This window comes from Diabrotica undecimpunctata, chromosome 4 (genome assembly GCF_040954645.1).
Source record: "Diabrotica undecimpunctata isolate CICGRU chromosome 4, icDiaUnde3, whole genome shotgun sequence".
NCBI lineage: Eukaryota > Metazoa > Arthropoda > Insecta > Coleoptera > Chrysomelidae > Diabrotica > Diabrotica undecimpunctata.
In genome coordinates this window covers 145,320,791-145,347,155 of record NC_092806.1, presented here as the reverse complement: position 1 = coordinate 145,347,155, position 26,365 = coordinate 145,320,791, and the positions used below count along the sequence as shown (strand labels likewise).

The 26,365-nt window shown below is 34.6% G+C and overlaps 1 protein-coding gene across 1 annotated transcript; it reads left to right on the top strand.

Annotated features, from left to right (window-relative positions):
- Positions 1-3,554: 3,554 nt before the first annotated feature.
- Positions 3,555-24,171, top strand: LOC140440147 (myo-inositol 2-dehydrogenase-like). Its single transcript, XM_072530452.1, has 8 exons — positions 3,555-3,807; positions 6,257-6,333; positions 11,191-11,359; positions 13,168-13,347; positions 17,290-17,417; positions 17,469-17,692; positions 20,896-21,064; positions 23,991-24,171. Exons 1-8 carry the CDS (start codon positions 3,725-3,727, stop codon positions 24,116-24,118), a joined length of 1,158 nt encoding a protein of 385 aa, XP_072386553.1. The 5' UTR covers positions 3,555-3,724; the 3' UTR covers positions 24,119-24,171.
- Positions 24,172-26,365: the final 2,194 nt, after the last annotated feature.

Here is a 26,365-nt window from a genome sequence, read left to right as displayed (position 1 = left end):
CAGATGGGTTCCAAAAAGTTATACACAGGAGACATCGGTACATAACTAAAAAAAATATAGGGACGGCAGTTAGCGATGACGATAGCACAAGTGGTTTTGCAGGGGAAAAGAAAAAAGTGTGGCTATACTTGTATAGAGTGAAGAGAACAACAAAACAAGAGGAGATATGTAAATTTCTAATAGAAAAGAGGAAAATGCAACAAGAGTCTATTATGGTAAAGGAATTGCCAAGTCAAGAAAATATGTTAAAGAGATTTGTTGTATCGGCTCCCTTTGAATATAAGGATGACATGTATAAACCAGAGTTTTGGCCTAATGGTGTTGGCATAAAAAGGTTCCAGATGCATCGTCATAAGGATTTTCTAGATAACCGAGGTGGAAATTTTTCATAAGAGAAAATAGAGAGCACAAGACACATCAACACAAGGAAATTTAAATACACAACACAGTCACACGAGCAAAGAATATAAGTATCATCCACCAGAACCTCCAATCCATAGGAAATTGTATTGATGAAATAGAAGAACTTCTAACAAACAACAGTGACTGTAAAATATTGTGCACAACAGAACATTGGAAAACTAAAGAAGAATTAAGTGAATATGGAATTAACAATTTTGTGCTGACAGCTAGTCATTGTAGAAATAATGTGAACGAACATGGAGGAACAGCTATATATCTTAGTAAAGACATCATTGGCCAGGAAAGAAAGGATATACAAGAGTTATCAGTAGATAGGGTAATAAAGTGTGCTGTATGCGAAGCTAATATAGGTAATAACAAACTCATTATAGCATCAGTTTACAGACCATCAGGTAGCGATCTGGAAGTTTTTTTAAACAAATTTGATATTATACTGGGAAGAATTATGATAGAAAACACAATTATAATTATAGGGGGAGATTTCAATATCGATCTTAAGAATAACACATTAGATAAAGTAAAATTTTGTATGTTAATCAACTCATATAATATTTGTCATGTAATTGAAGACTCCACTAGAGTAACTACCGCATCTAAAACTTGTATAGATAACATACTAACAAATATGCAATCATATGTGTCAGTAGAAGTCTAGCACGCTGGAATCTCTGATCATTCTGCCCAAAAATTAACTTTTCATGTAGAGGAAGCAGAAACGAATACTCTTGAAATGAAAAGACATTTTAGTACAAATAATATTGAAACCTTTATAAGTAAATTACATAATCATGACTGGCTTAATTTAAGTTACAAATGTGTAAATGATCAACGGAATACTTTCCTAAAACAGTTTCTGTATATATTCAATCAGTGCTTTCCTTTTAAAAAGTTAGATTCTAGGCAACGTAAAAAAGGCCTTAATAAAAGAGATGATCCAGAGATAATAGAATGTAAGACTCGTTTAGACATCTTGTTTACAATGAGCAGAGTTAACCATAAATTCTATGATTCCTATAGACAGGTAAAAAAAGAATATAATAAGAAACTAATAACAAAACGATCAAAGCTATATGAAAACAGGATGTCTGAAGCTGCCAACAAAAATAAATGCATGTGGCAAATTGTTAGTGAAATTAATGGTCAATTAAAAAGTGTAAATTCAATAAAAGTAGAGGGTAGTCCTCAAGAGATTGCTGATAAATACATGATCCACTTAAATACTACTTTCAATAACACTTTATCTCAATTACAATACATTGAATATAAAGACAACATTGCAAGTAACATAAATTCAGTGTTTGTCGCACCTGTGACAGAAACTGAAATTATGGATATAACTAAAAATTTAAAAAACAAAATGAGTTGTGGAATTGATGAAATACCCACTAAAATCCTTAAACTTTGTATAAAGGAGATAGTGAATCCTCTCACTACAATCATAAATAATTCACTAAAATCTGGTGTATTTCCTGAATGCCTGAAAACTGCCATAGTAACACCTGTTTACAAAAAGGGTGATCCTAAATTAATTAATAACTATAGACCAATTAGCCTTCTATGTTCCTTTTCAAAAATCTTAGAAATGACTATGTATAGGCAAATAACAGAATTTTTAACAAAATGTCATATTATTAGTGCAAATCAGCATGGTTATCAACGGGGAAAATCAACTCAGACTGCGATTTTTCAATTTGTCTGGGATATTTTGAAATGTACTGAGGGCTTTGGGTCTCTTTTTGGACCTATCAAAGGCATATGACTGTTTAGTGCATGATCTATTATTTGATAAATTGGAGAAATATGGTATACGTGGACCAGCATTGAACTGGTTTAAGTCCTACTTGGCAAATAGGAGACATTTAGTAAAAATACATAAAAACACTGAAATAGGCATCTCATCTGAAAGCACTATCAATATTGGAGTACCACAAGGAAGTGTGATTGGTCCTTTACTGTTTGTGATCTATATCAATGATCTTCATGGTCTAGTGGCTAATACTACTTCCAGCATAACAAATTATGCAGATGATACAAACATTTTAGTCAGTGGTAAAGACATGTCTGTTCTAAGCGTTAATGCTAGTTTAGAGTTCCAGAAAGCTAAAGACTGGTTTTCTATGAATAGGTTGGTTTTAAATCAAAATAAAACAGATCTTCTTTTGTTTAAGACAAATTATGCACATTCAGATATGCCAAACAGTATTATTGTAAATAATGACACTTATTATTATAAGCAGCAGTACCAAATTATATATTGACAGTTGATTGGATTATATATTGACAGTTTTTTATGTTGGGATAAACATGTTGACCAGTTATGTATGTCTTTGAGTAAAGTGATTTACAGCTTTAGAGTTCTAAAAAAATACATGAATAGTAACTCATTAAAAACAGTGTATCATGCTAATTTTGAAGCAAAATTTAGATATGGTCTAATAAATTTTGGCCACAGTAGGGACATAAATAATGTATTTCTGGTTCAGAAAAAAATAATCAGAGTTATGTTTGACTTAAAAAGTAAGGAATCGTGTAGAGGGCATTTTAGGAGTAATAATATTTTAACAGTTTACGCTGTATTTATTCAAGAATGCTTACTGTTTCTATATAAGAATAAAATACTCTTTAGGAACTTTGAGCCCAATAGTATAGTAAATACCAGGTTATATAATTATAAAATTCCAATACACAGGTTAAGTATAACAGAAAAAAACGCTCTTTATTGCTGCATCAAATTGTTTAATAAACTGCCTGAACCTATTAAAAGGGAGGAAAGATTAAGTTTGTATAAACATCAAATATTTAAATTACTGGTAGCTCTTGAGCCATATTCTGTGGAGGACTATTTGTATATGTAACGGTTAGGAATAAGTAAATAATATTTTTGTTTGTGACACTGTTTTTTTTAAATAATTTTATGTTCACGGAATGTATATTATTTTCTAAAAATAAAGATATTGTTATGTTATGTTATGTTATGAAATTAAGTTTTAATATCAACATTTAAGTTGATTTATAGTAATTTGCGTAAAATGGTTGACCTTAACTCCTTTGTGATAAAACTAGATATGTACTGTTTTTGAAAGTAATAATCTAATTTATTATAATATTAAAACTGATTAGTGATATTCGCGCGAATATCTTTATTTTTTACTTGTTGATAAAATAGAGTCAAAAATAACAGTAAGGGGCACAAAAAAAGTACGTTTAATCAACAATATTAAACTATATATATGTATTAAAACGGTTGCTAATAATTTATTAAATATCCAAAGTCATACGTATAGTGTTCCAACAACGAAAAATGACCACAAACCAATTTAAGTTACCTTCACCATATACTAGAACACAACTACCTCCACCAGAAGAAGATGCAGTTTATAATAAGTAAGTATTTTCACTTCTGCTTTCTTTTATCTTAAACCTTAAAATACATACATACGTAATCGTTTATCTTCTGCCTTTAGGTGTCAAGGAAGGTGTTGTCAAGCTTTTAACGAATTTTCTCAAATTCTTTCTGTTCTTCGTCATTTGTGTCGCTTCTTGTTAAGATTTACCCTTATTATGTAATATCTTTGCTATGTCGTTGTTCCACTCTTTTATTGGTTTGCCAATTCTGTTTTTTCCTTTTTTGTTATCTTTCCACATTCTTTTCACTTGCCTGTTGCTGCCCATCTGTGTTATATCCCCAAACCATGCTAACTTTTTCTCCATTATTGTGTCAAGCAACGGTTTGGATTTACGTTTAGTTTCCTATTTCTTCATTTCTGAGTCTGTCTGTCCTTCTTGCCCTTATGGTTCTTCTGAAGTATCTCATTTCTACTGCTCCTACTCTGGTTTCTTCTGCTTAAAATCCAGTTTTCTCATTCGTATGTTAACCTTGCCCAATATATTGTTTCATATATTGCCATCTTCGTTTTGCTCGATATTGCTGTGTTGTTATTTAGTGCCTGGAATAGCTTTTCTGTACTCTTTAGTCTGTTGTTAAGATCATCCTTGACGTATTCTTTGGTATTTATTACAGATATTTGCCTATCTATTATCCCAGGTATCTCTACATAGTGAAACAGCACGGAAGATGTTGTCCAGTGGACTAAGATGCTGATCCCGAGGCTAAGAAACTGTGTAAGCTGTGGTCATAGGTTACTGCAATACTTTCTATTGCAAATGCTCACAGGACACGGGTGTTTTAGAGCAAATCTTCATAGCTTCGAAAACATAGTTACAGATAAATACCTATACTGCGAATACTTTAACACTGTTACTCACACAATGCTGTAGTTCAACAGATGACCAGTGGAGAGAAACAAAATGTATAGATAAGTAGGTATAAACTCTGTTACTGTGAGAAAGGGTGATCGTGAAGATGACGAGAAGTAGGAAGAGATGAAATGATGTATACAATTATATCCGAGCAGTCATTAGGAAGAAAGAAGAACAAGAGAAACACCCAAAGCAATGACAGCAATAAGATCTAGATAAGAGAAGAGAGTGCTCCGAAAGTGTCGTTAGCCTTCTAGCGGCCATCCCACTTTCGGAGTACGGTACGTGCGACAGTCAACTGCAACAAGTATGAGAGGGTGGTTTTAGTTAGTTGACAGGATAACAGAAAGGCATCCGTTTGCAGAACCTCCTTTTAGTAGGAAAGGGACTCGGATGTACTCCTCTAACCTGAATACAATACACGCCAGTCATCCCTAATGATGGGTTATACGGTTTTTAGAATAGTTCCATCCTCGGAAGAAACAAAGAGTTATATCTACATGTTTGTTTGCTTTATATTATTTTGATCGGTCACCACTTCGATTAGGTCTTCTGAGCCTTTTTTCTCATTTAAAATGACCAGATTTGAAAAGTAAGGTATATTTATATTGCCGAAAAAAGTACCTAACTTCGTTTTTTTAAGGAAATCTTTTACGGTATTAAAGGACTTTTAGATGCATAATGCAAGGAAAGATAAATGGCAGAAGAAGCATCGGAAGAAGATGAATTTCATGGCATAAGAACCTGAGAGAATGGTCTGGATGCAGCTCAAAAATTAAAATAGCCATGATGATTGCCAACCTCCGTAGCGGAGATGGTACCTGAAGAAGAAGAAGAAGATGCATACGAACTCGAAGTACCCATCCATTAGTTGACTTCGTTCACATCGAGGACCAAATGGAGCTTCATCGATACATTTCTTTACGTATCTGTTATGGGCCCTATTTTTTTATGGATACCATTTGTGTGGTTAGTAATTGGGGATCACTACTGCCTTTAACTGTATTAGTGCAGTTTTTTTAACTACAATTAACAGAATCTTTTGGAGACAAAAATTACAGTTATGCTTTTAATGTAATTTTTCCATTGGAAGTACTTTTGGATGGCACAATTTGCTATTCAGCTTGCATTAGTTCTCGATCAAGAAGTAGTTTAGTATTTCGTAGAATGATTATTTTTATAGTGTCAACTGCTTTCTTAGGCTTCGAAGCTTCTTCTACTCGATATCCTTTGTGAAAATAATTTTGATACTTTTTTTAATTCTGTTTAGACCTAGTTTTTAATGTTTAATAATTTGGTCTATTTTGGTCCTACAAGTATTAAAAAATAAGAGTTACTATCTACAAAATTAGCAATGTACCTATAGGAATTAAAATAGATGCCATAGAAAGGCAAATAGAATAGCATGTTGCTATTCAATTTGTCTTTCTATAGCATCCTGCCCCAAACCACATGACCACGTCAAGGTGGAACAGTATGATGGAGGCTTTAGTGATAGCATCTGGTTTACATTATTTTATAACTAAACGATCTTGATAAAATGTTTATTATAATAGTTACATATATTTTACAGTCATATCAAAACTGCAGAGTTTGCTGACAGTGAATGCCGAGAATTCGGTGTAGCCATATTCGGTATAGGCAGAGCAGGTAAGTTTTTTATTTTTATTTTAGTTCATTTAATTTTTTGTGATCAACTTTTAGTTAGTTATTGTATTGGTCTCATAAATTAGTTATTGATATACTATAAAAGTGTACTCTATCTTATTTATAGGGTTTTTATAATACTCTTTACTAAACAAAATTGTAGAGATTCTTGATGTGTTCCGACCGCCGCTCTAGAAAAGGAACGAAGGTTTTTCGCTTCCATCCTCTTTCTCGTGGAGTTATGTGTTCCTGACTTCCACGCGGCGACTCTCTGGTCAACAAGGTGCCAATGGCAATGCAAAATACGTTAATAACAGTTCGAATTTTCTTACGTGAATCGTATATGTATTTCCTTACATGAATAATTGTCTAGTATTGTGAGTACGGTGGATGCTTTGAATCTCACAGAGATGCCGGCCCTTCAAGCCTCAACGTGTGGTCAAGTTTACACTCCTCGAGGAATAGGAACGTCGGCAGAGTTTTGACTCTTTTATAATCCTTCACTCCGTACCACCTTTTCTCGCGAAATAATCTCAAGTTCCATAGGGACCTTTATTTATTTCTACAAAATGGTTTGGTGACGAAGTGCTACATCAGCTCGGTCATCGATGAAGGAGTAATTCTCCCAAGTAAGTCCACCCAAGGCTTTTATTCACTTCTAACCGTCGGTGGTCCAAAGGAACGCTGTGTCAGCTTGACACGGTCTAAAATAACTTAAAAACAACCTGTCTTATCCTTTTTCAAATATCGATGTCTATCTGGCCAAGGATCGTTCTATGCGAGCTGTTAGCTGGCCGTTGCCAGACTTTTCTTTACCTCAACAAAAGATAGACCAACAGTCAAGAAACGCCGGTCTTTATACTTCTTGTTGGCTTGAATAACAAAAGGCACTTTTGTTCGGAAGATGCGCTGCCTTTTTATGCATTTCTTGATTTCAACTCGCGTCTATGAGGGCTATAGTTGCTATCATCCAGTCCTCTCGTGGACACTTTGTCTCAGAACCAGCAACTTCATGTGGAGTCGTACGTTGCCATGTTATCTAATCCACTGGTAACTTTAACATCCTAATATATAAGACTAAATAATGTAAACTAAATTGTAACCTATAACTTTTAACGGGTTTTTACCCAGATATTTAGTGGCTCAAAACATGTACACCTAGACACTGATGATGGAACATTGTTTCCGAAAACGTTTTGTCTTCATGGTATAGCCCGATTTGGGTTTTGTAATTTATATACCTTTAATAAAGAATTTTAACAATTTTTTTTTTTGAAATTTCGTTCATAACTCCCTTGCATCAAAATTTACGGATATGGCTTCTTATGTATACGAAACTAAACTCTCCTGTGTCCAAATTTAATGAATTTATAAGTACTGTTCAACTTTTAAAACCTCATATAATTCTCCTAATAAAAACGTGGCTTAATTCTTCTATCCCCGATACTATTGTAAATAATGATAATTTTACTATATTTCCTAGAGACAGAGGTACTCGTTGAGGAAGAGGAGTAGGCATCTAATGGATACTAATATGCGTAATGAAATTATTAATACTTTTTTCATCAGTAATAAAACAATCGACCTACCAGTTATAGAAATTATCCACTTAATTATTATCAATAACTCTTTTTTATTTAATTATGTAGTTTGCATATACCGACCTCCGGAAACAGTACTTACTCAGCACAATATGTTTATTGACAAACTTGAGGAATTATCATCGCTTAAAAAACTCATTGTTATTGTAGATATTTTCCGGAGATTAGCTGGCCCATTATTTCCAAAACTGATACTATCGATTCCCAAAAATTTGTTTAAAAACTTTATCATGAGCTCAAATTTAATACAACTAATAATCTACTGAGCCACCAATAATTCTTAAATTTTATACTAACGTTTCACAAATGACGATCTATTAATTTCTACACTTGAAGTGTCCTTCTCTGTGGGTCTTTCTGACCTCTCGCTTATTACTGCTCACATTCAATTTGGTTTAACACCGCTTTGCAAAAATAATTTCGTAATGTGTATCATTATTGATTTCTTTAATGTTAATTCAGTTTTATCCCAGTTAATCTAGAAATCTATTTTTCTTAATCACTCTGATCCATCGCCAATGTGGGACTATTTTCTTTATTAGTATGGTGTTAATATCATCTTTATTAATATTTTCTTTATTGGTATTACAACAATTTATGATTATACAACTGAACGGCTGCCGCAATTAACCTCTCAGCTACCCGCTTAATTCCAAATAAGCGAAAGCTTTGGCGAACATAGAAACTCACTGGTTCCCTGGATAATTTTTTCGCTCATCGTAACTTTTTTAACCGTGTCAAACAATCGTTGCTAAAGTTAAGGATAGGATTTGAAGAATTTATTATTGTAGGTGGTAATAGTAAAAAAGTTTATCGGTACATTCGCACATCTTTATCTTCTAAAGTCTCCATATCATTACTTCAAAAAGCTAACGGGTCTTTATGGTCTTTGAATAGCGAATCTTCAGAATGTTTTTCTTAGGGTTTTACAGATCAACGATACCTTTCCTCAAATAATGTGCCCACATTTCCCTAAAACTATTGATAATATTTTTCACATCAAATGCAATTAAACATTATCTATAAAAACTATGCAATAATTTATCACCGGACTAACCCCCTTTTTCCTTAAACAATGTGCAGAATCTGTAACCATCCCTATATCGCGTATAGTAAATGCTTCTTTTAATCAAGGCTCTGTTTCATTGTCCTGGAAATTGGCTTCGGTTACTTCTATATTTAAGAAAGAAAAAAAATTTGATTGCAATAATTATCGTTCAATCAGTCTGGCTGCTATTGTTGGCAAAATAATGGAATCCATTATTTCGGAAGCTATGTCTGAGTGTCTCCTTCAAAAAAAATGTCATTCCTCACCAACAGCATGGCTTTATCAAAGGTCGGTCAACGATCACAAACTTACTTTATTGTGTAAATTATTGGTCATCATCTTTAAACAATCGGCATTCTGTTGATGTAGTCTACTTTGACTTCTCCAAAGCTTTCTACCGTGTTCCCAAACGTCATCGTATTATGAAGATAGACTCATCTTACGACATTCGAGCAGCGACGTCTTCGTGGTTACCTAATTATTATTACCTAATTATGTAATTCCGTATTTTAATGTAAAATTTTGGAAACCTAAACATCATATTTACTTTAAATCAAGAGAAACGATTAAAAGGGCATCGTTACAAATTAAAGGGGGAAGAGACTACTGCAAGGTCCAGGGTGAATTTCTTACCAAACAGAATATTTAATATCTGGAACAATCTGGATCAAGACGCCATATCAGCAACTAGAATTAACATGTTTAAAAATATACTTAATAGTTCTATATTTTATTTATAGGACTGCGTTATTTTAGGATCCCACTATGTATTTATTTTTTTTTTTTTTATTTAAAGGCAGCCGCATCAACCATATTGGTTATTAGCGGACTATGTATTTATTGTTTTACAATTTTGTATGATGTATTTAATTGTAACTCTATAATTGATATTAGTTTTACAGTGATATTTTTGTTTATTTTCGCCGTAATAGGAGATCGCTTTTCTGCCCTTACTTAATTTATAATAATAATAATAATAGACAAACAGTGGCACATAATAGACCAGATCTCATACTAGTTAATAAACTAAAGAGACAAACAACACTAATTGATGTGGCGATACCCAACAACAATAATCTTCGTATTAAACAAAACGAAAAGATCGCCAAATACAGGGATCTGGAAATTCAAATACGAAGACAGTGGAGAATGGAAAGTACCCAGACAATACCTATTATTCTCTCTACTACTGGAGTTATTCCGAAGAACCTCCTAGAAAATATAAGAAAGCTAGGTCTGAATGAACATCTCTACAAGACCATGCAGAAAGCTCTACTTCTCTCAACATCCAGATGTGTACGAAAATTTTTGGGAAATACTCCAGCATACCAAGTCACCTAGGGCTCGATAACACGGAAAGAGTCCCACCAGAGCTCAATCCTTTTGATACCGTAGGTATCTGGGATGAGTGAATTTTCCCCTTAGAGGGAGTGAGAGCCGTATGGCTAAATCTGGGATAATAATGATAAATGGTTTACTAGCTACTCCGTTACTGTGTATTTTCAAAAAAGGCCTTAAATTAATAGCATACATGCGAGGTATCATATGACAAGATTTATTAAATAGAATACAATGATAAAGAGAAATTAAACATGGCGGTATACCAAAAAGACCTTAAGCTTATATCACCTAAACTTCCGCGACCAAAACTTTTGAACAGAAAGTAAAGTTTTGAGGACCTACCTCTCTACATTAGGAAAGGCTGACATGTGCAACAAATGAATAATAGAAATTAACGGAATGGAAGGAGAGACAGGTGTGAATTTATTTCACTGAGAGAAATGATCGTGAGAATGAATGAAAATAAAGCAGGTTGGACTAGTGTACACAACTGTAGTCGTAAAGTGATCGAGAGTAGAGAAGTGGAAGTAAGACAGCTGGACCAACGACAAAGATAAGAGTAAAAGATGACGTAAGTTGAAGGTAGAGGAAATACCTTTTGATAAAAGACAAAAAAGTGATTTAAAATATATGAGTTAGACTGTGTGAGTAAGACTGTAGGGAAGGGGGAAATTTCCGGCTGGGAATAATGTCGTTCTGGGAGCGATGGGGTTTTTTCACGCGCTACCTAGAGTAAGATTTCCCTAAAAAAACAGTTTTTGGGTAACAGTTTGATAATAATTAAATTCTACAAAATCAAATTTTGATTAATGTGTAAAAGCAAGCTATTTCTCTTTGAAATTTAAAATACAGAATAGAATTTTATTTTAGGTACCATTCATTTATTAAATCTAATCGGAAACAGAAGAGCTAATATCTTATACATCGTTGACGATGATCTTAACAAATTGGAAAATGTAAAAAAAAGTTATAAAAGATGTTTGAATGAAACCTCCTTTTTAACCAGCAAAGATAGGAATAAAGTTTTTGTGGATTCAAAGTAAGTATTCTTCTTCTAGTTCCATGGCCGTTATTGATCGTTGGATATCATGTTGGCTATCATATTCGCTATCGTGACTTTATTTACAGCAGCTCTAAATAACGATGAAGTTGATTTTCCATACCATTGCCTTAGATATTTCAGCCATGATGTTCTTCTTCTACCAGGACCACGATTACCTTGGATCTTTCCCTGAATAATCATATTTTTCAGGGTGTCTCATAATGTGATCGAAGTATTCCAGCTTGCGTTTCTTTATTATATTGACCAGTTGTGTTGTTTGGTTCAGCCGTCTAAGGACCTCCTCATTTCTAACTCTGTCGACCCAGCTTATTTTCAGTAGTCGTCTGTATACCCACATCTCAAAGTCTGTCAAGCGTCTCCTTGTACGTATTATAGTAAGTATCCTAACCTTAAAGTAAGTTATAAATTGATGCTGGAAGGACATATTCTTAATTCAGTAATAAATTTAAAAACTTCGTTCATAGCAATTATTATAAAATACACATTTGAATGATAACAAATATTCTAGAGATTTCAGTATGTTTTAAAGGTAACCAAAGTGGCTTAATTGTGAAGATTTCTCTACAAATATATTTTAAAGATAGAAGTTATATCAATTAAAAGTACATTATAAATATTTGATGTTGTTTGAGCAACATTTTACCAATTCGCCAAGGATTTCTGCTTAGACGAGGAGATATAGTATGGAATGCAATTTTTAGATTCCCCATGTCTCTAATAACATCTTTATCAATGTCTGTTTTGCCTTGCAATTCTTAGAAGGCACAGATTAAAGCAAAAATCTGGATTTTTGTTTCGTCAATGGAAATCTTCTATTGACTGGATTTCTAGTTTCGTGATTTATCACATATTTCTTCAAAATCTTCAATGAATTGGGCATCAAAACTGGATGGTGAATGGTATAAATACCCCACCAAGTAAACCAAGGATTTTAAATTAACTTTTATTACTTTGCACCAATAATTATCCCGCAAGTGGAATGTTTTAAAATTTGATAAATTAATAATATAGCATAAAACCTCCAGTGTATCTACTTATTGAGCGAATATGGCAATATTTTTCAAGTTTCACTTCAATATATTAGTAGTAGATCAAACGGGGTTCAAAATCTTTTTGATAACCTGACCATCAGGGTCTTCGATGTGATCGTATCGATGTCCTAGTTTGACCTTGAGGGTGCAAAAGAAGTACAAGAAGTGATAAACAATGATTAGAGGGTTGTAAGAAGTGGACACTTATCTCTAGATCTCTTCTTCTTTCCTTAAGAAGTAATTGACAATGACTTTTATTCTCTACCGAAGAATTATCACCTTACCTGCCTCACCCATCCCTTTGTCACTTTACCTATTTCTTCTTCTTCTTCTACGGCACTACAGCCCAAAATGAGCCTTGGCCTCCTTTATTTTTTGCCTCCACCCTTGTCTGTCTGTGGCTGCTCTTCTCCATACACGGACTCCTAAAAGTGCTTGTGCGTCGCTGCTTACTGTGTCTTCCCAGCGCTTTCTTGGCTTTCCAACCGGTCTCCTTCCCTGCATTCCGGCGTTCAGTGCTCGTTTTGGTAGCCTATCCTCTCCCATTCGTATCACATGTCCGGCCCACTGCAATTTTTGCACTTTACCTATTTCACCTGTGTGTAATTATCTGTCCTGAAGAAGTGATCGACAATGACCAGAGAATAGCTGAGGGAGTGCAAGAAGCTATATGTAAGAAGTTTACAATAAAACCTTTTTCTGCATACAGGACTTATTTATAAAATAATGTTCCATATATTAAATTTATTTTAGGGTTGATTTTGTAATTTGCGCCTCGCCTACTTATACTCATGAGGTCATAGTGAGATCCGCACTAGAACATCACAAAGCTGTTTTCTGTGAAAAGCCTGTAGCTGTTACTTTAGAAGAAACCAAAGCTCTAATTGATTTATCTAAAAAGGTTAACAAGCCATTACTCAGCGCATTTAACAGGTACGTATCATTTACATATTTTTTTTAGTGTAAGTACGACAGCAAAAGGTAATGAGTTTTATTTTAGTTAGCTTAAGTAAAGGTTAAAACTGTAAGAATAAAATCAATGGTTTACAACTGACATTCACCTTTCGTGGCGTCTGCTGATTCCCCGCTTTTTCAAATAGAAAATATGATGTTAACAATAATTCACATCTGGAATGACGTTTGTCCAATGCGTTCCAACTATGATTTGTTCCAAATTTAAAGATGACTGATTTTCTCGTGGCGTTTTACATTTTAGTTATTATATTTTCTGTAATTTCACAAAAATTAAATTAAAAATACGTCTGTCAAAAGTAATATATGATTGCGCTGAACACTTGGTCCAATTAACCTCCAGGATATGGAAAGTTTCTTCTATTTATAAAGATAGTACTGAAAAACTAGATACAGCCAGAAAACTACAGAGGTATAAACTTGCAACTAAAACTTAACTAAAACTAAACTAAAATAACTAAAACTTACAACTAAAATTTTACAAGTGCTAATAAATCAGAGGATAAGTTTAGCAGATGAACAACAGGGTTTTTGTAGTGAAAGATTGTGTACAAATATAATATTCGATATAAAGCAAATTACTGAGAAATCACTAGAGTATAATAGACCAGAATTTTTGTATCTGATTTACCTAAAGAAAGCGTTCGACAGAGTAAGACATAAAGATGTAATCCATCTTCTGTATAATAGAGAAGCTCTGCTAAATATTATAAAAACTATCGAAAACATCTACAAACAACAAACTGGAACTCAAAATAGATAGACAACTTAAAGAACCCAGAAAAATAAGCAGCGGAATAAAACAGGGGGATTCATTGAGCCCCATGCTCTTCAATTTATTCATGGATGAAATCATCAAAAGCGTTAACCAAGGAAGAGGATAGAGAATGGGAAACAAAGAAATAAAAATACTCTGTTACGCAGACGACACAATATTGATAGCCAAAGATGAAGATAGTCTGCAAAGACTGGTCCACAGATTTAACATAAGCGAAAGAATAATTTAATATGACAATCTCATCTCTTCTTCTTCTTCTAATGGCGCTATAACCCTTTGTGAGTCTTGGCCTGATTAACAATGTTCTTCCATTCTGCCCTGTCGGATACTTTCCTTCGCCACTGCCTGATGTTCATGGTTTTAAGATCCCTCTCTACGTCGTCTATCCATCTTTTACGGGGCCTTCCTCTTGTTCTGTTTCCTTGGGGCTTCCATCTCTGGACTACTTTTACAGCTCGATTATCTGGCATTCTTTCTAGGTGACCAAGCCAGTTTAGTCTTTGTGATTTTACAAATCTGACAATATCTGCGCTCTGCATTAGTTCATCCAGCTCGTGGTTCATTTTAATGTGGTGGACAATCTCATCTCAGAAAACTAAAACAATAGTAGTCAGCAAAGAACCAACCAGATGTAAAGTGAAAATTTATCATCAATATCGCATCAATATTGAACAAGTAAATAGACTGGCAGGATGCGTTAATAACACTATATGGCGAAAGAGACACATTAACACTGAGATGAAGTCAAGAATTTATAAAACCAATGTAAGACCAAATTTGACATATGCCTTAGAAACAAGACCCGAGAGAACCACAACGCAAAGGCTACTGAAACTTCAGAGGTGAGAGTACTGAGAAGAATTAGAGGAAATACGCTGAAAGATCGAAAGAGAAGTGAAGACATTAGAACAAAATGTAACGTACAGTACATTTTGTGTATGGACACAAAATAGAAAAAAAGAATGGAACAACCACATAAGCAGAATGGAAGAGATCCGTGTCGTCAGAATAGCAAGAGATAAGTCACCAATCGGCAGAAGAAGTTTAGAGTGACAGTGCAAAAGACGGAGTGCCAAGCTTCCATAGAGGTTCATCCATTCCACAGAGGTTGGACTGCTTCCTCTCGGATCTTGAATTTTTTTGTCCTAGGCTTCTTGGCTTTTTTTCTGTAGGTGCTTGTTTTCGGCATTGTACCTACTATCCTGATTGGCTGTCTTCGACAACCACCCGTCTAGACCATGATTATTTGGGTAATCAGTCTATATTTTGATCTGTACATCCTCTGGATTCGATTTTTAGGATATCTCTGGTCTTAAGGAGTCTGGAGATCTAAAGTAGGTCTGGTATAACTGGATCTTCTTGGTCTTCGTTAGTGGACTGGACCTAACGATATACGGAAGTCTTAGTTTCTTGGGACGGATTTTGGTAGTCGATGAAAGTATAGTACCTTATCAAGGAAGACTGCAAATAAAGCAATATGTGCCAAATAAAACACACCCGTATGGAATTAAATTATATAAGTTATGTACAGTGGATGGTTATACTAACAACATAATCGTTTATCTTGGTAAAAATACGACTACCAATGCAAATACTGCTCAGAGTGAGTAGGTAGTGTATGATCTTGGTGGTTCCACAGAGGTTGGACTGAATTCTCTCGGATCTTGAATTTTTTGTCCTAGGCTTCTTGGCTTTTTTTCTGTAGGTGCTTGTTTTCGGCATTGTACCTACTATACTGATTGGCTGTCTTCGGCAACCACCCGTCTAGACCATGATTATTTGGGTAATCAGTCTATATTTTGATCTGTACATCCTCTGGATTCGATTTTTAGGATATCTCTGGTCTTAAGGAGTCTGGAGATCTAAAGTAGGTCTGGTATAACTGGATCTTCTTGGTCTTCGTTAGTGGACTGGACCTAACGATATACGGAAGTCTTAGTTTCTTTGCTGCATTTATTTTTACCTTGATTTGTTGAGTGTTCTTCGTGAAGTTAAGTTTCCTGTCGAGATGGACTCCTAGGTACTTGACTTAATCTTCTGCTTGGATCGTTTTTTCCCCCATTGTTATTTCTACTACTGGTGGACTTGTCTCCTGTGTGAACATGATGAATTGTGTCTTTTGGGTTTTGATCGTGATTTTCCATTATTCGGTGTAGTCCGTGATTCTTCCGAGGGGATTTTCTATGTTTTCGACTATTCTTCTGTCTTCTTTCCTGTTGCATATATCGCCGTGTCGTCTGCGTAGAGGGCTGTACTTGTTCTTGGACCTGTTGATAGGTCTGAAACAAAAATGTTGTAAACAATGGGAGAGAGTATACTGCCCTGCGTAGTCCCTTCTTGGATTTCTTGAATTCTGGGCATCTTGGTCGGCTGAAACTTAAACGGTTCTATTAGTTAGATATGTGTCGCATATATTAACGAAGTAATGAGGATAATCTAGCTCTGTCCATCTTGTAGATAAGTGCCTACTTCCAGACCGTGTCATATGCCTTCTTGATGTCTAAAATGGCCATTCCTGTCTTTTGTTTCTTGTTGAATCTGATCTTCGTGTCGCTGATAACTCTTGCTAGTGGGAATTCGCAGTTTCTTTCTCTACTGAATCCAAACTGGTGAATGATTTTTCTTTTTTCTGCATATCTAATGAGCCTTCTATAGATGATTTTCGTCAATATTTTCCCATTGTTTTTAGTAGTGAGATTGGTCTGTAGCTTTCCGGTCTTCTTCCGTCCTTCCTTGGTTTTAATACAGGGTAGTACATGTGAGTGTGTGTGTTAGGTAATTGCCTTATTACTAAGTAAAGTCGGCTTCATTGTCTTTATAAGGAATGGCTCTTTATATTCGAAAGAGTACCTCGGATTTCCTCTTTAGTCCTTAGTGTTGTTTTCAGGATTTTTTATACAGGCATATTGTGTGATATTAAAAAATATATGGTACTTTTTCCATGTTCACATCTCTTAAGAAATCTTATCAGACTGTCTATTTTTATCCCAATGTTTTTAAATAACATCAATCATAAAAGACTTTTATACCTTGAAACCAATTTATCATATTTTGTTAAGGAAACGTATTGATTATAGCAATTAAAATTTCAAGAAATTACCAAGCCAAGATTTAATATTTTTTAGGAGATTTGACGACTCATACTCAAAAATAAAAGAAAAAGTAAGACAAGGAGAAGTAGGCAAGGTACTAACAGTAAAAGTTTGTAGTAGGGATTCTCCATTGCCTTCCATAGGTTATCTTAAAACATCAGGTAATTTTGGTTGAATTATATTTGACATGTTTCTATATAGTCTGCTTTTAGATGGGATATTTAGAGACTGTTCTGTTCACGACATCGATCAAATTATTTCTGTTCTCGGAGAATATCCCAACAAGGTGTCTGTTTTCGCTCATGCAAATATTCCAGAAATACGCAACATCAATGACGTTGATACTGTTAGTATGATAATGGCATTCGATAGCGGAGCACTTGGTATCATTGATTTGAGTAGACAGTGTGTCTATGGATATGATCAGCGATTGGAGGTAAATAAATAAATTAGTTATTTGTTTGGAAACAGTTTCAAGGAAGGCCAAGGGAAACCACTTTATTATATTTATAATAAAATTCACGATAAATACTAGAAATATCTTTAACAGGTTGACTGCGTTACCGGTCCCCTGGGACCGGTGTTCGTTATTATTAAAGTGCGGCGTGTGAAAACTGCAAACTTTTAAAAATTGCGTAAGGCATATCTTCGTTAATATTCGTTTGTTTTAAATGCTAAAGCCTAAAAACAGCATTATACTTGTCTTAAGATTCTAAACATTTCTAAAAGAAAAAAATGTACCGGGCTTTGGGGGCCGGTAACGCACAGATATTACAATTTGTTACTCGGATGCGAGACAGGTCCTGCGGGACCGGTGCATATTTAATTTATATATCTGCATGCTTGCGCAGTTAATCGACATTTAGTATCGTTTGTATAACCCAAGTATATATAGATAACCCAAGTATTGTAAATTCGCGCCAAAGTCCAACTGATTTAAGAGACCATGTGCTTGCAGAGTTGCTAAATAGTGACAGTGAAAATGAACGGGACGATACTTTTGATTCGGACGATTCTGTAATCGACAAAAACTATGTTCTTTCTTCAGATGAATCGTACAGTGATGTAAGTGAGAGTGATTTAGTCGACGATGATAATGAGACAAAAATTGATAACGAAAAAATGTCAGAATCTGAAAATGATGATGAAAACGAGTGGCATGATATAGGTGAGAGTGACAATGAAACTGGTGAGTTGAATCAATATCAAGATATGCCTATATTAAATTTTAAGGTTAACGAAATAAAAAATCTCAAAGATGCTTACAAGTTATTTGTAACCGATGATCTTTTACAGAATATTGTCACTGAAACAAATAGATTTGCTCGGGAAATGTTGTTAAATATACATCGATCAAAATCACGTATACGTTACTGGGTTGACTGCGATATAGCCGAACTGAAACGTTTTTTTTTTCAATATGTATAGTTATGGGATTAGTTGATGGTCCCGCAATAAATTTATATTGGTCGAAAGATCCCATGTTCAGGAATGAGTTTATTACGACTACCATGAGACGAGACAAGTTCATTTTACTGATGCGTTGCATTCATTTTTTTAATAATCAGCAGTATAATAAAGATGATCGGCTCTATAAGTTAGTGGAAGCTTTAAAAGTACTGAATAAAAATTTTCAAGCTGCATTAACTCCAGGACGGATTTTGGTAGTCGATGAAAGTATAGTACCTTATCAAGGAAGACTGCAAATAAAGCAATATGTGCCAAATAAAACACACCCGTATGGAATTAAATTATATAAGTTATGTACAGTGGATGGTTATACTAACAACATAATCGTTTATCTTGGTAAAAATACGACTACTAATGCAAATACTGCTCAGAGTGAGCAGGTAGTGTATGATCTTCTTAACATGTTGAATTCGAAAATGGCTACTATCGCTACTTGTATGCTGATAATTATTACTCGAGTTTACCTTTAGCCAAATCATTATTCAAAAAACAAATAATGTATTGTGGAACCCTGAGGTCCAACAGAAGAGGTATTCCCAAAACGGTACCTAAAAAAATGAAAAAGGGAGAAATTTGGGGTACACAGAACAACTCCTTACCTATTATAAAATAAATGGACAAACCGCCAGTTCTGATGTTAAGCACTGATCCAACCCATACAACTACTTTAGAACCAACAGGAAAGCGAAACTGGCAACGTGAATTTGTATTGAAACCAAAGGCAATTGATTGAGGCAGTGCTTGATTACAATCAAGCAAAAAAAGGAGTAGACTTTAGTGATCAGATGAGTTCTTATCATTCCGTTTTAAGAAAAAGTTTAAAATTGTACCGTAAACTAGCCTTTGAATTTTTGCTTGGAACATCTATTGTAAATGCCTGGATTGTTTATAACAAGATTAGTTGTTCCACAACATTCTCTATAATGGAATTTAGAAGAAGATTGGCGCAGGAGTTACTTGTTACTACAGCTGCACATGAAAACACCACTACTCCCAAAAGAGTTCCACATACTTTTGTTAAACCGTCAGGACCTGGAAAGAAAAGGAAAAAACAATGCAAATGATGCTATCATAAATTAAGAGAAACACATTCAAGCAAACAGGCAAGTAATATGGTGACAAAAGTAACAAGTTACTGCAATGAATGTCCTGGACAACCAGGAATGTGTTTATCTTGCTTTAATAGCATTCATAAAAAATAATCTATTTTTCTGAAACTTGATTGTTTATTTTTAATCATCATTCAATCTTCGCTTATCCACTGCTGGACATAGATCTCCCTCATAATTTTCCATCTATTTCTATCTTGTGCCTCTTGCATCCAATTCCTATAACAACGTTTTAGATCGTCAGTCCAACGTGTTGGTGGACGACCTCTACTTCGGTAGGCATCATCTCTTGGTCTCCATTCCAGTATCCGCTGTGTCCATCTATTGTCTGCCATTCGAGCCACGTGACCTGCCCAGTTCCATTTTAGTGTTGCTACTCTCTCTACTGCATCAGCCACTCCTGTTCTTTGTCGTAACTGGCGATTTGGGATCTTGTCTCGTAGTGAAACGCCCAACATAGCACGCTCCATCGCCCTTTGACACACACGGATCTTTTGAACTGTTCTCCTTGTCATGGTCAATAATTTTTAATAACTACGAAAAAATCTTTTATTTTCCTGAAATTTTTGTTTTTTTTTTGTTTAATAACTAAGGACATAAATATTATTTAGTTTACATGTTTTTTGTTTTCAAATATCATTTATACTAATAAAATATTAAGAAGTTTTGATCTTTTAACTTAAATCTGTAAAAAATAGTAAGCTGTCTTGATGCTTTAAAATATTCTTAATAGGAAACCTGATCAAAAAACGAATGACAATGGTAAGTTTTAAAATATTTTTACTGTTAATAACCGATCTTAAAACTCGTATAATTAATATTATAAAACTGTAAAAATGTAAAAACTAATTACGTCACTACCGGTCCCCGACGGTCGGTAACACACCGTGTTCGCGTCAAGCCACCGGTCCCGGGGAACCGGTAACGCACTGTTCTTCGGTTGACATATTTTGGGAACGCAGTCAACCTGTTAAAAAATGAAATAAAAGAAAAACGTTAATATTTATAACAAATTGTTAATCTTAATTATAACTTTTAAAAAAATATATTTTCATGATAGGTGTTTGGTGAGAAAGGCATGATCAAAGCTGAAAATAAATGTCCAATGCAAAATCTTGAAGAATATAAACCAGAAATGACAAAGAAATCTCCAATTTATTACAGTTTTGCATCTAGATATCAAGATGCTTACAAAAGAGAACTGGAACATTTTATGAATGTACTAGAAGGTAAGTTTTTTAAAAATGTATTTTCTTTACATGTTGTTTTGCCGATAGATATATCTATATCAGTACTCATTCTTCATTGATTTTCTTCTGCATTATTTAATTAGTGTGTCCTATTTATGGTGAATCTGAAGAAGATTAGTGTAAGTGTTTCTACGTAAATTCAGTCCTAGTGTACTCCATATATAATTATTTTGTGACTAGAGTCAGTATCATTTTCTCTAACCAGTTGTTTCCTATTCCCCAAGTAAGATTAAAACCAATTTAAAGAAATATCTTAAATTTCGTAGAAATTTAGTTTTTTCATCAAAATTTCCAGATTTATACAAAATAAAAACCTTTAGCATAGTCACAAAAAGCAGTGGCAGTGTAAAGATTATTGTTTAGTGCTTGGTAAACCTCATATAGCAAATAAAAGATAGCATCACTGGAAAACATTCCAAGTATATGGAAGAATTCGGTTACAATCCTCCTCCACAAAAAAGGGGATAAATCAGATCTCGAAAACTATAGGCCAATTAGTTTGCTTAACCACCTATACAAGCTCTTTACTCGAATACTGACAAACAGATTAGAAGCAAAACTCGATTTCTATCAATCAGAAGAACAGGCAGGATTTCGAGCGGGACACGGAACAAACGACCATTTGCAATGCCTTAAAACTCTAGTTGAAAAGTCTATCGAATATAACAGACCCCTTGCTCTTATCTTTGTCGACTTCCACAAAGCATTTGACACAGTCGAAACAGTTGCTATCTTAAAAGCACTATCAGAATGCAGAATAGATCACAGGTATGCAAATATTATTAGAAATATATACGAAAATGCGACAACAACCGTCACCCTCCATTGCATGACTGAGAAAATAAAAATTGGCAGAGGGGTGCGGCAGGGAGATACCTTGTCGCCAAAACTATTTATAACAGTTATGGAGTACGCATTTAAACGGCTAGAGTGGGAATCAAAGGGTATTAGAATCGATGGAAAGATATTCAATCATCTCAGATATGCCGATGATATTGTTCTCATAACAGACAACTTAGGAGAAGCCAGAGTTATGCTACAACAACTACAGCAAGTAACCCAGAAAGTCGGTTTAAAAATAAACTATGGAAAAACAAAAATGATGACCAATCTCGTCCCCAATGAGCTAATAGAAATCGAAAAGTCGCCCATAGAACTTGTGGAGAAGTATTTGGGTCACGAAATAAGGTTAACGCGAGATAACCAAACATGCGAGCTACTCAGAAGAATAAGTCTGGGTTGGGCTGCATTCGGAAAAATGAAAGACGTATTTAAAACAAATATACCGATCCATTTAAAAAGAAAAGCTTTTAACCAGTGCGTTCTACCAGTCCTCACATACGGAGCAGAAACCTTAACTCTCACAAAAACATCAGCCGAAACATTGAGAAGGACACAATGAAAGATGGAGAGATTAATGCTTGGAATAAGCTTAAGAAATAAAATAAGAAACGAGGAAGTTCGTAGACGAACCGGAGTGGAAGACATTTTCGAACATATTACAAGGCAAAAATGGAGATGGGCAGGATATGTTGCAAGAATGAAAGACGACAGTTGGACAAAAAAATTGCTTGAGTGGAGACAACGGGCTGACAAGCGAAGCCGAGGAAGACCCCCAACGCGATGGACCGACGACCTCAAAAGAATCGTGACCAATTGGATAGCAGAGGCGCAGAACAGAAGCAGATGGAAAAGTCTAGAGGAGGCCTATGTTCAACAATGGACAACTCAGGGCTGATTGATGATGATGATGATGATGATCACTGGTACGTTTATATAAAGATATAAAGCCGAACGGATTTTGTGATAAAATAATTTCAACGAAAAGCATATAAGTCTGACTTTTATAAATCTCTCAATAATTTTGGATAGTACTGTTAGGAAGGCAATATGTCTGTAGTTCCAGGCGTTCGATTTTTCACCACCTTATAAAGAGGAATATTAATGGCTGTCTTTAGGCTCTCTAGAAATGTACCTTTTTCAAAGGAATCATGAAGTAGTAAGACCAGGACTTCCAACACAAGATTTAAGAAAATTTTTATGAATAGTCCATCAGTACTACAGGAAGATTTTCTTTTAATACTATTGAATGTTTGGGTCGATTTAGATTGATCGACTGGTCTTATAAAGAATGAATATTAGTGTCGGATATTTGTCTTTAATTTTAATTTTAATTCTTTGTGCATCTATGTGTTGTCATCATCTTAATAAACAGCTATTCCATCAATCGTCAGATATAATCTTCCCTTTGATGCGTCCATTGTTTCTGTTCCTTATTTTTTTATCCATTCGTGATTAGTCATTCGCTTGATGTCATCAGTCCATCTGGTATGAGGTCTGCCTCTATTTTTCTATTGTACTCTTGGTCGATATTCAACAATTCGCTTCGTCCAACGGTTGTATGTTATATGAGGATGCAGCGCTATCCGTCATTCCATTTCCATGAATACTTGCATGAGAAAAAACCAATGGAATTGTTATTCTACTTCTTCGGGAAAATTGGAAATGCATCGATTTTAATATTTTTGCACTAAGTGATATTGAGTCACAATGCTTTTTATCGAGTGAATTTCAGATAAGAAATCGATACACAGAGCTAAACTTTGATATTTGTTAAAGGAATTTCAAGAGCTTTTGAAATACCGAAAAGTTCTCCGTAACATACGCTTTATTCGACATTGTCGTATTACTGTATCAATCGTAGTGACATAATATCTAACTCTACCTATATTTCGGGATGTATCGATATAAAGCTCCTCTTCATAATGGAATAAATTTAAAATATCTCTGAAAGTTTGTTCAAATATGGTATTATTTGTTTTTTGCTTATATAATTTACAAAGGGAATTGTTCTTGTTGTACTGCATTAAACACAACGGTTTTATTTATTTTGTTTTTGTTTTAGGAAAAGATAAACTTCTTATAACTGGACAAGATTTATTAAACGTATTTAAAATTGCTATAGCGTGCGAAACTTCTTGGAAAACTGGTCAAACTGTACCTTTAACATGGAGCAAGACAGAGTTACAATAAATATTTGAAATAAAATGAAAATGTTTTTTTCAAATATACGTTTGTTTTCCTGAGTTTTATATTTATTACTATTTTATATATATATATATATATATATATATATATATATATATATATATATATATATATATATATATATGTGTGTGTGTGTGTGTGTGTGTGTGTGTGTGTGTATATATTAACAACCAAGTTAAACAACTAAAAGAAGAGAATAACATTCAACGAGAAATCAATCAATTCGAAGAAATAATTAAGAAAACTAAACAAGATCTGCTAAAACCAAATAAAGAAACAAAGAAGGAATCTTGGATGACTCCAGAAATCCTTCACTTAATGGAAAGCAGAAGGTTAATTAAAGGAAATAAAGATGAATATAAAAAAATGTAGGCTTACATCAAAAGAAAAATAAGGGAAGCTAAAGAAAAAGAAGCTGTAGAGAAATAGAAAGACTACAAGCCAAGCATGACAATTTTAATGTACACAAAAAGATAAAAGAAATAACGGGTACTTTTAAAAAGCGAACACAAATGAAACTCATAGACACCAATGGAAAATTAATCATTGACACCCAAGAGATGCAAGACAAATGGAGAATATATTTGGAGACACTTTTTCAAGATCAAAGAACAGATTATAGGCATCCATTTTCAGAGAGGATGACGGGCCCGGACACACTTAAATCCGATGTAGAAGTAGCAATAAAACGGATGAAAAGTAGGAAAGTTGTAGGGCCTGATAATATAGAAGCTGAATTTTTAAAACTCTTGGAGGAAGAAGGAATAAATTGGATCACGGCTGTCTTCAATAAAATATACAATACAGGAATCATCCCTGATAAATGGCTAGAATCAGAATTCATAGCGATACCTAAAAAACAGGGGGCTAAAAAGTGCGAAGAATATCGAACAATCAGCCTAATGAGCCACATGTTGAAACTGTTTCTTAGAGTCATCCATGGAAGAATTTATAAGAAGTGCGAGAAATAAATATCGGACAGACAGTTCGGCTTCATTAACGCAGTGGGTACCAGAGAGGCACTTTTCGGAGTACAGATACTGATTCAAAGATGCAGGGACGTTAACTGCGACGTATACGCGTGCTTGATCGACTATGAAAAGGCATTTGACAGAGTTCAACATCAAAAGATGATAAACATTTTAAAAGAAGCAGACCTGGATGACAAAGACCTCAGAATAATTTCAGAACTATACTGGAATCAGACCGCATACATGAAAATTAACGGAGAAGAAACAGGTCACATAAAAATACTACGTGGAGTTAAACAGGGATGTATCCTATCGCCGTTGATATTTAATATGTACTCAGAGAAAATTGTTAACGAGGCTCTTTACGGAATAGACGAAGGCATCCTTCTAAATGGTGAAAGAGGAAACAATGTTAGATATACCGACGACACCATAGTGATAGCAAATAGTTTAGAGGGACTTCAGAGGCTAATGGACAGAATAAACGAGTACAGTCAACAGTACGGACTAAACATTAATACCCACAAAACGAAACAAATGATTAACAGCAAGTTACCTGGGAACTATTATAAACGAACAGTGGAGCAATCTACAGGAAATAAAGTGCGGCATAGGAAAGGCAAGAACGGTCTTTAACAAAATGAGCGCCATCTTCAAAAGTCACAACATATCCCTAGATACAAAAATGAGACATTTGAGATACTATTTTTTCTCTGTGTTGTTGTACGGGGCGGAGGCATGGACGCTTACAGACACCACTATTAAAAAACTTGAAGCATTTGATATGTGGCTTTATAGAAGAATTCTGAGAATATCATGGACAGCAAGAATCACGAACAAGGAAGTTCTAGAAAAAATGAAGAAGGAACCAGAGATTGTGTTTACGATCAAACGCATAAAATTGCAATATCTGGGACACGTTATGAGAAATCAGCACCGTTACTCCCTGCTGCAGTCTATATTGCGGTAAAGTCAAAGGTAAGCGAGGACCCGGTAGAAGGAGAATATCATGGCTGTGGAATTTAAGAACATGGTTTAAGAAAACCTCAACGGAGCTGTTTCGAGCCGCAGCGAGCAAGGTCATGATTGCCAATATGATTTCCAACATCCGAAACGGATAGGAGCCAGAAGAAGAACAAGAAGTGTGTGTGTGTGTGTGTGTGTGTGTGTAAATACAGCGCTTCGCGATCAGGTAAATGAAAATTACTGAGTTCTCGGGAAAAACCACGTTGAGAAATTAAAACTTGACGTTTCGGCACCC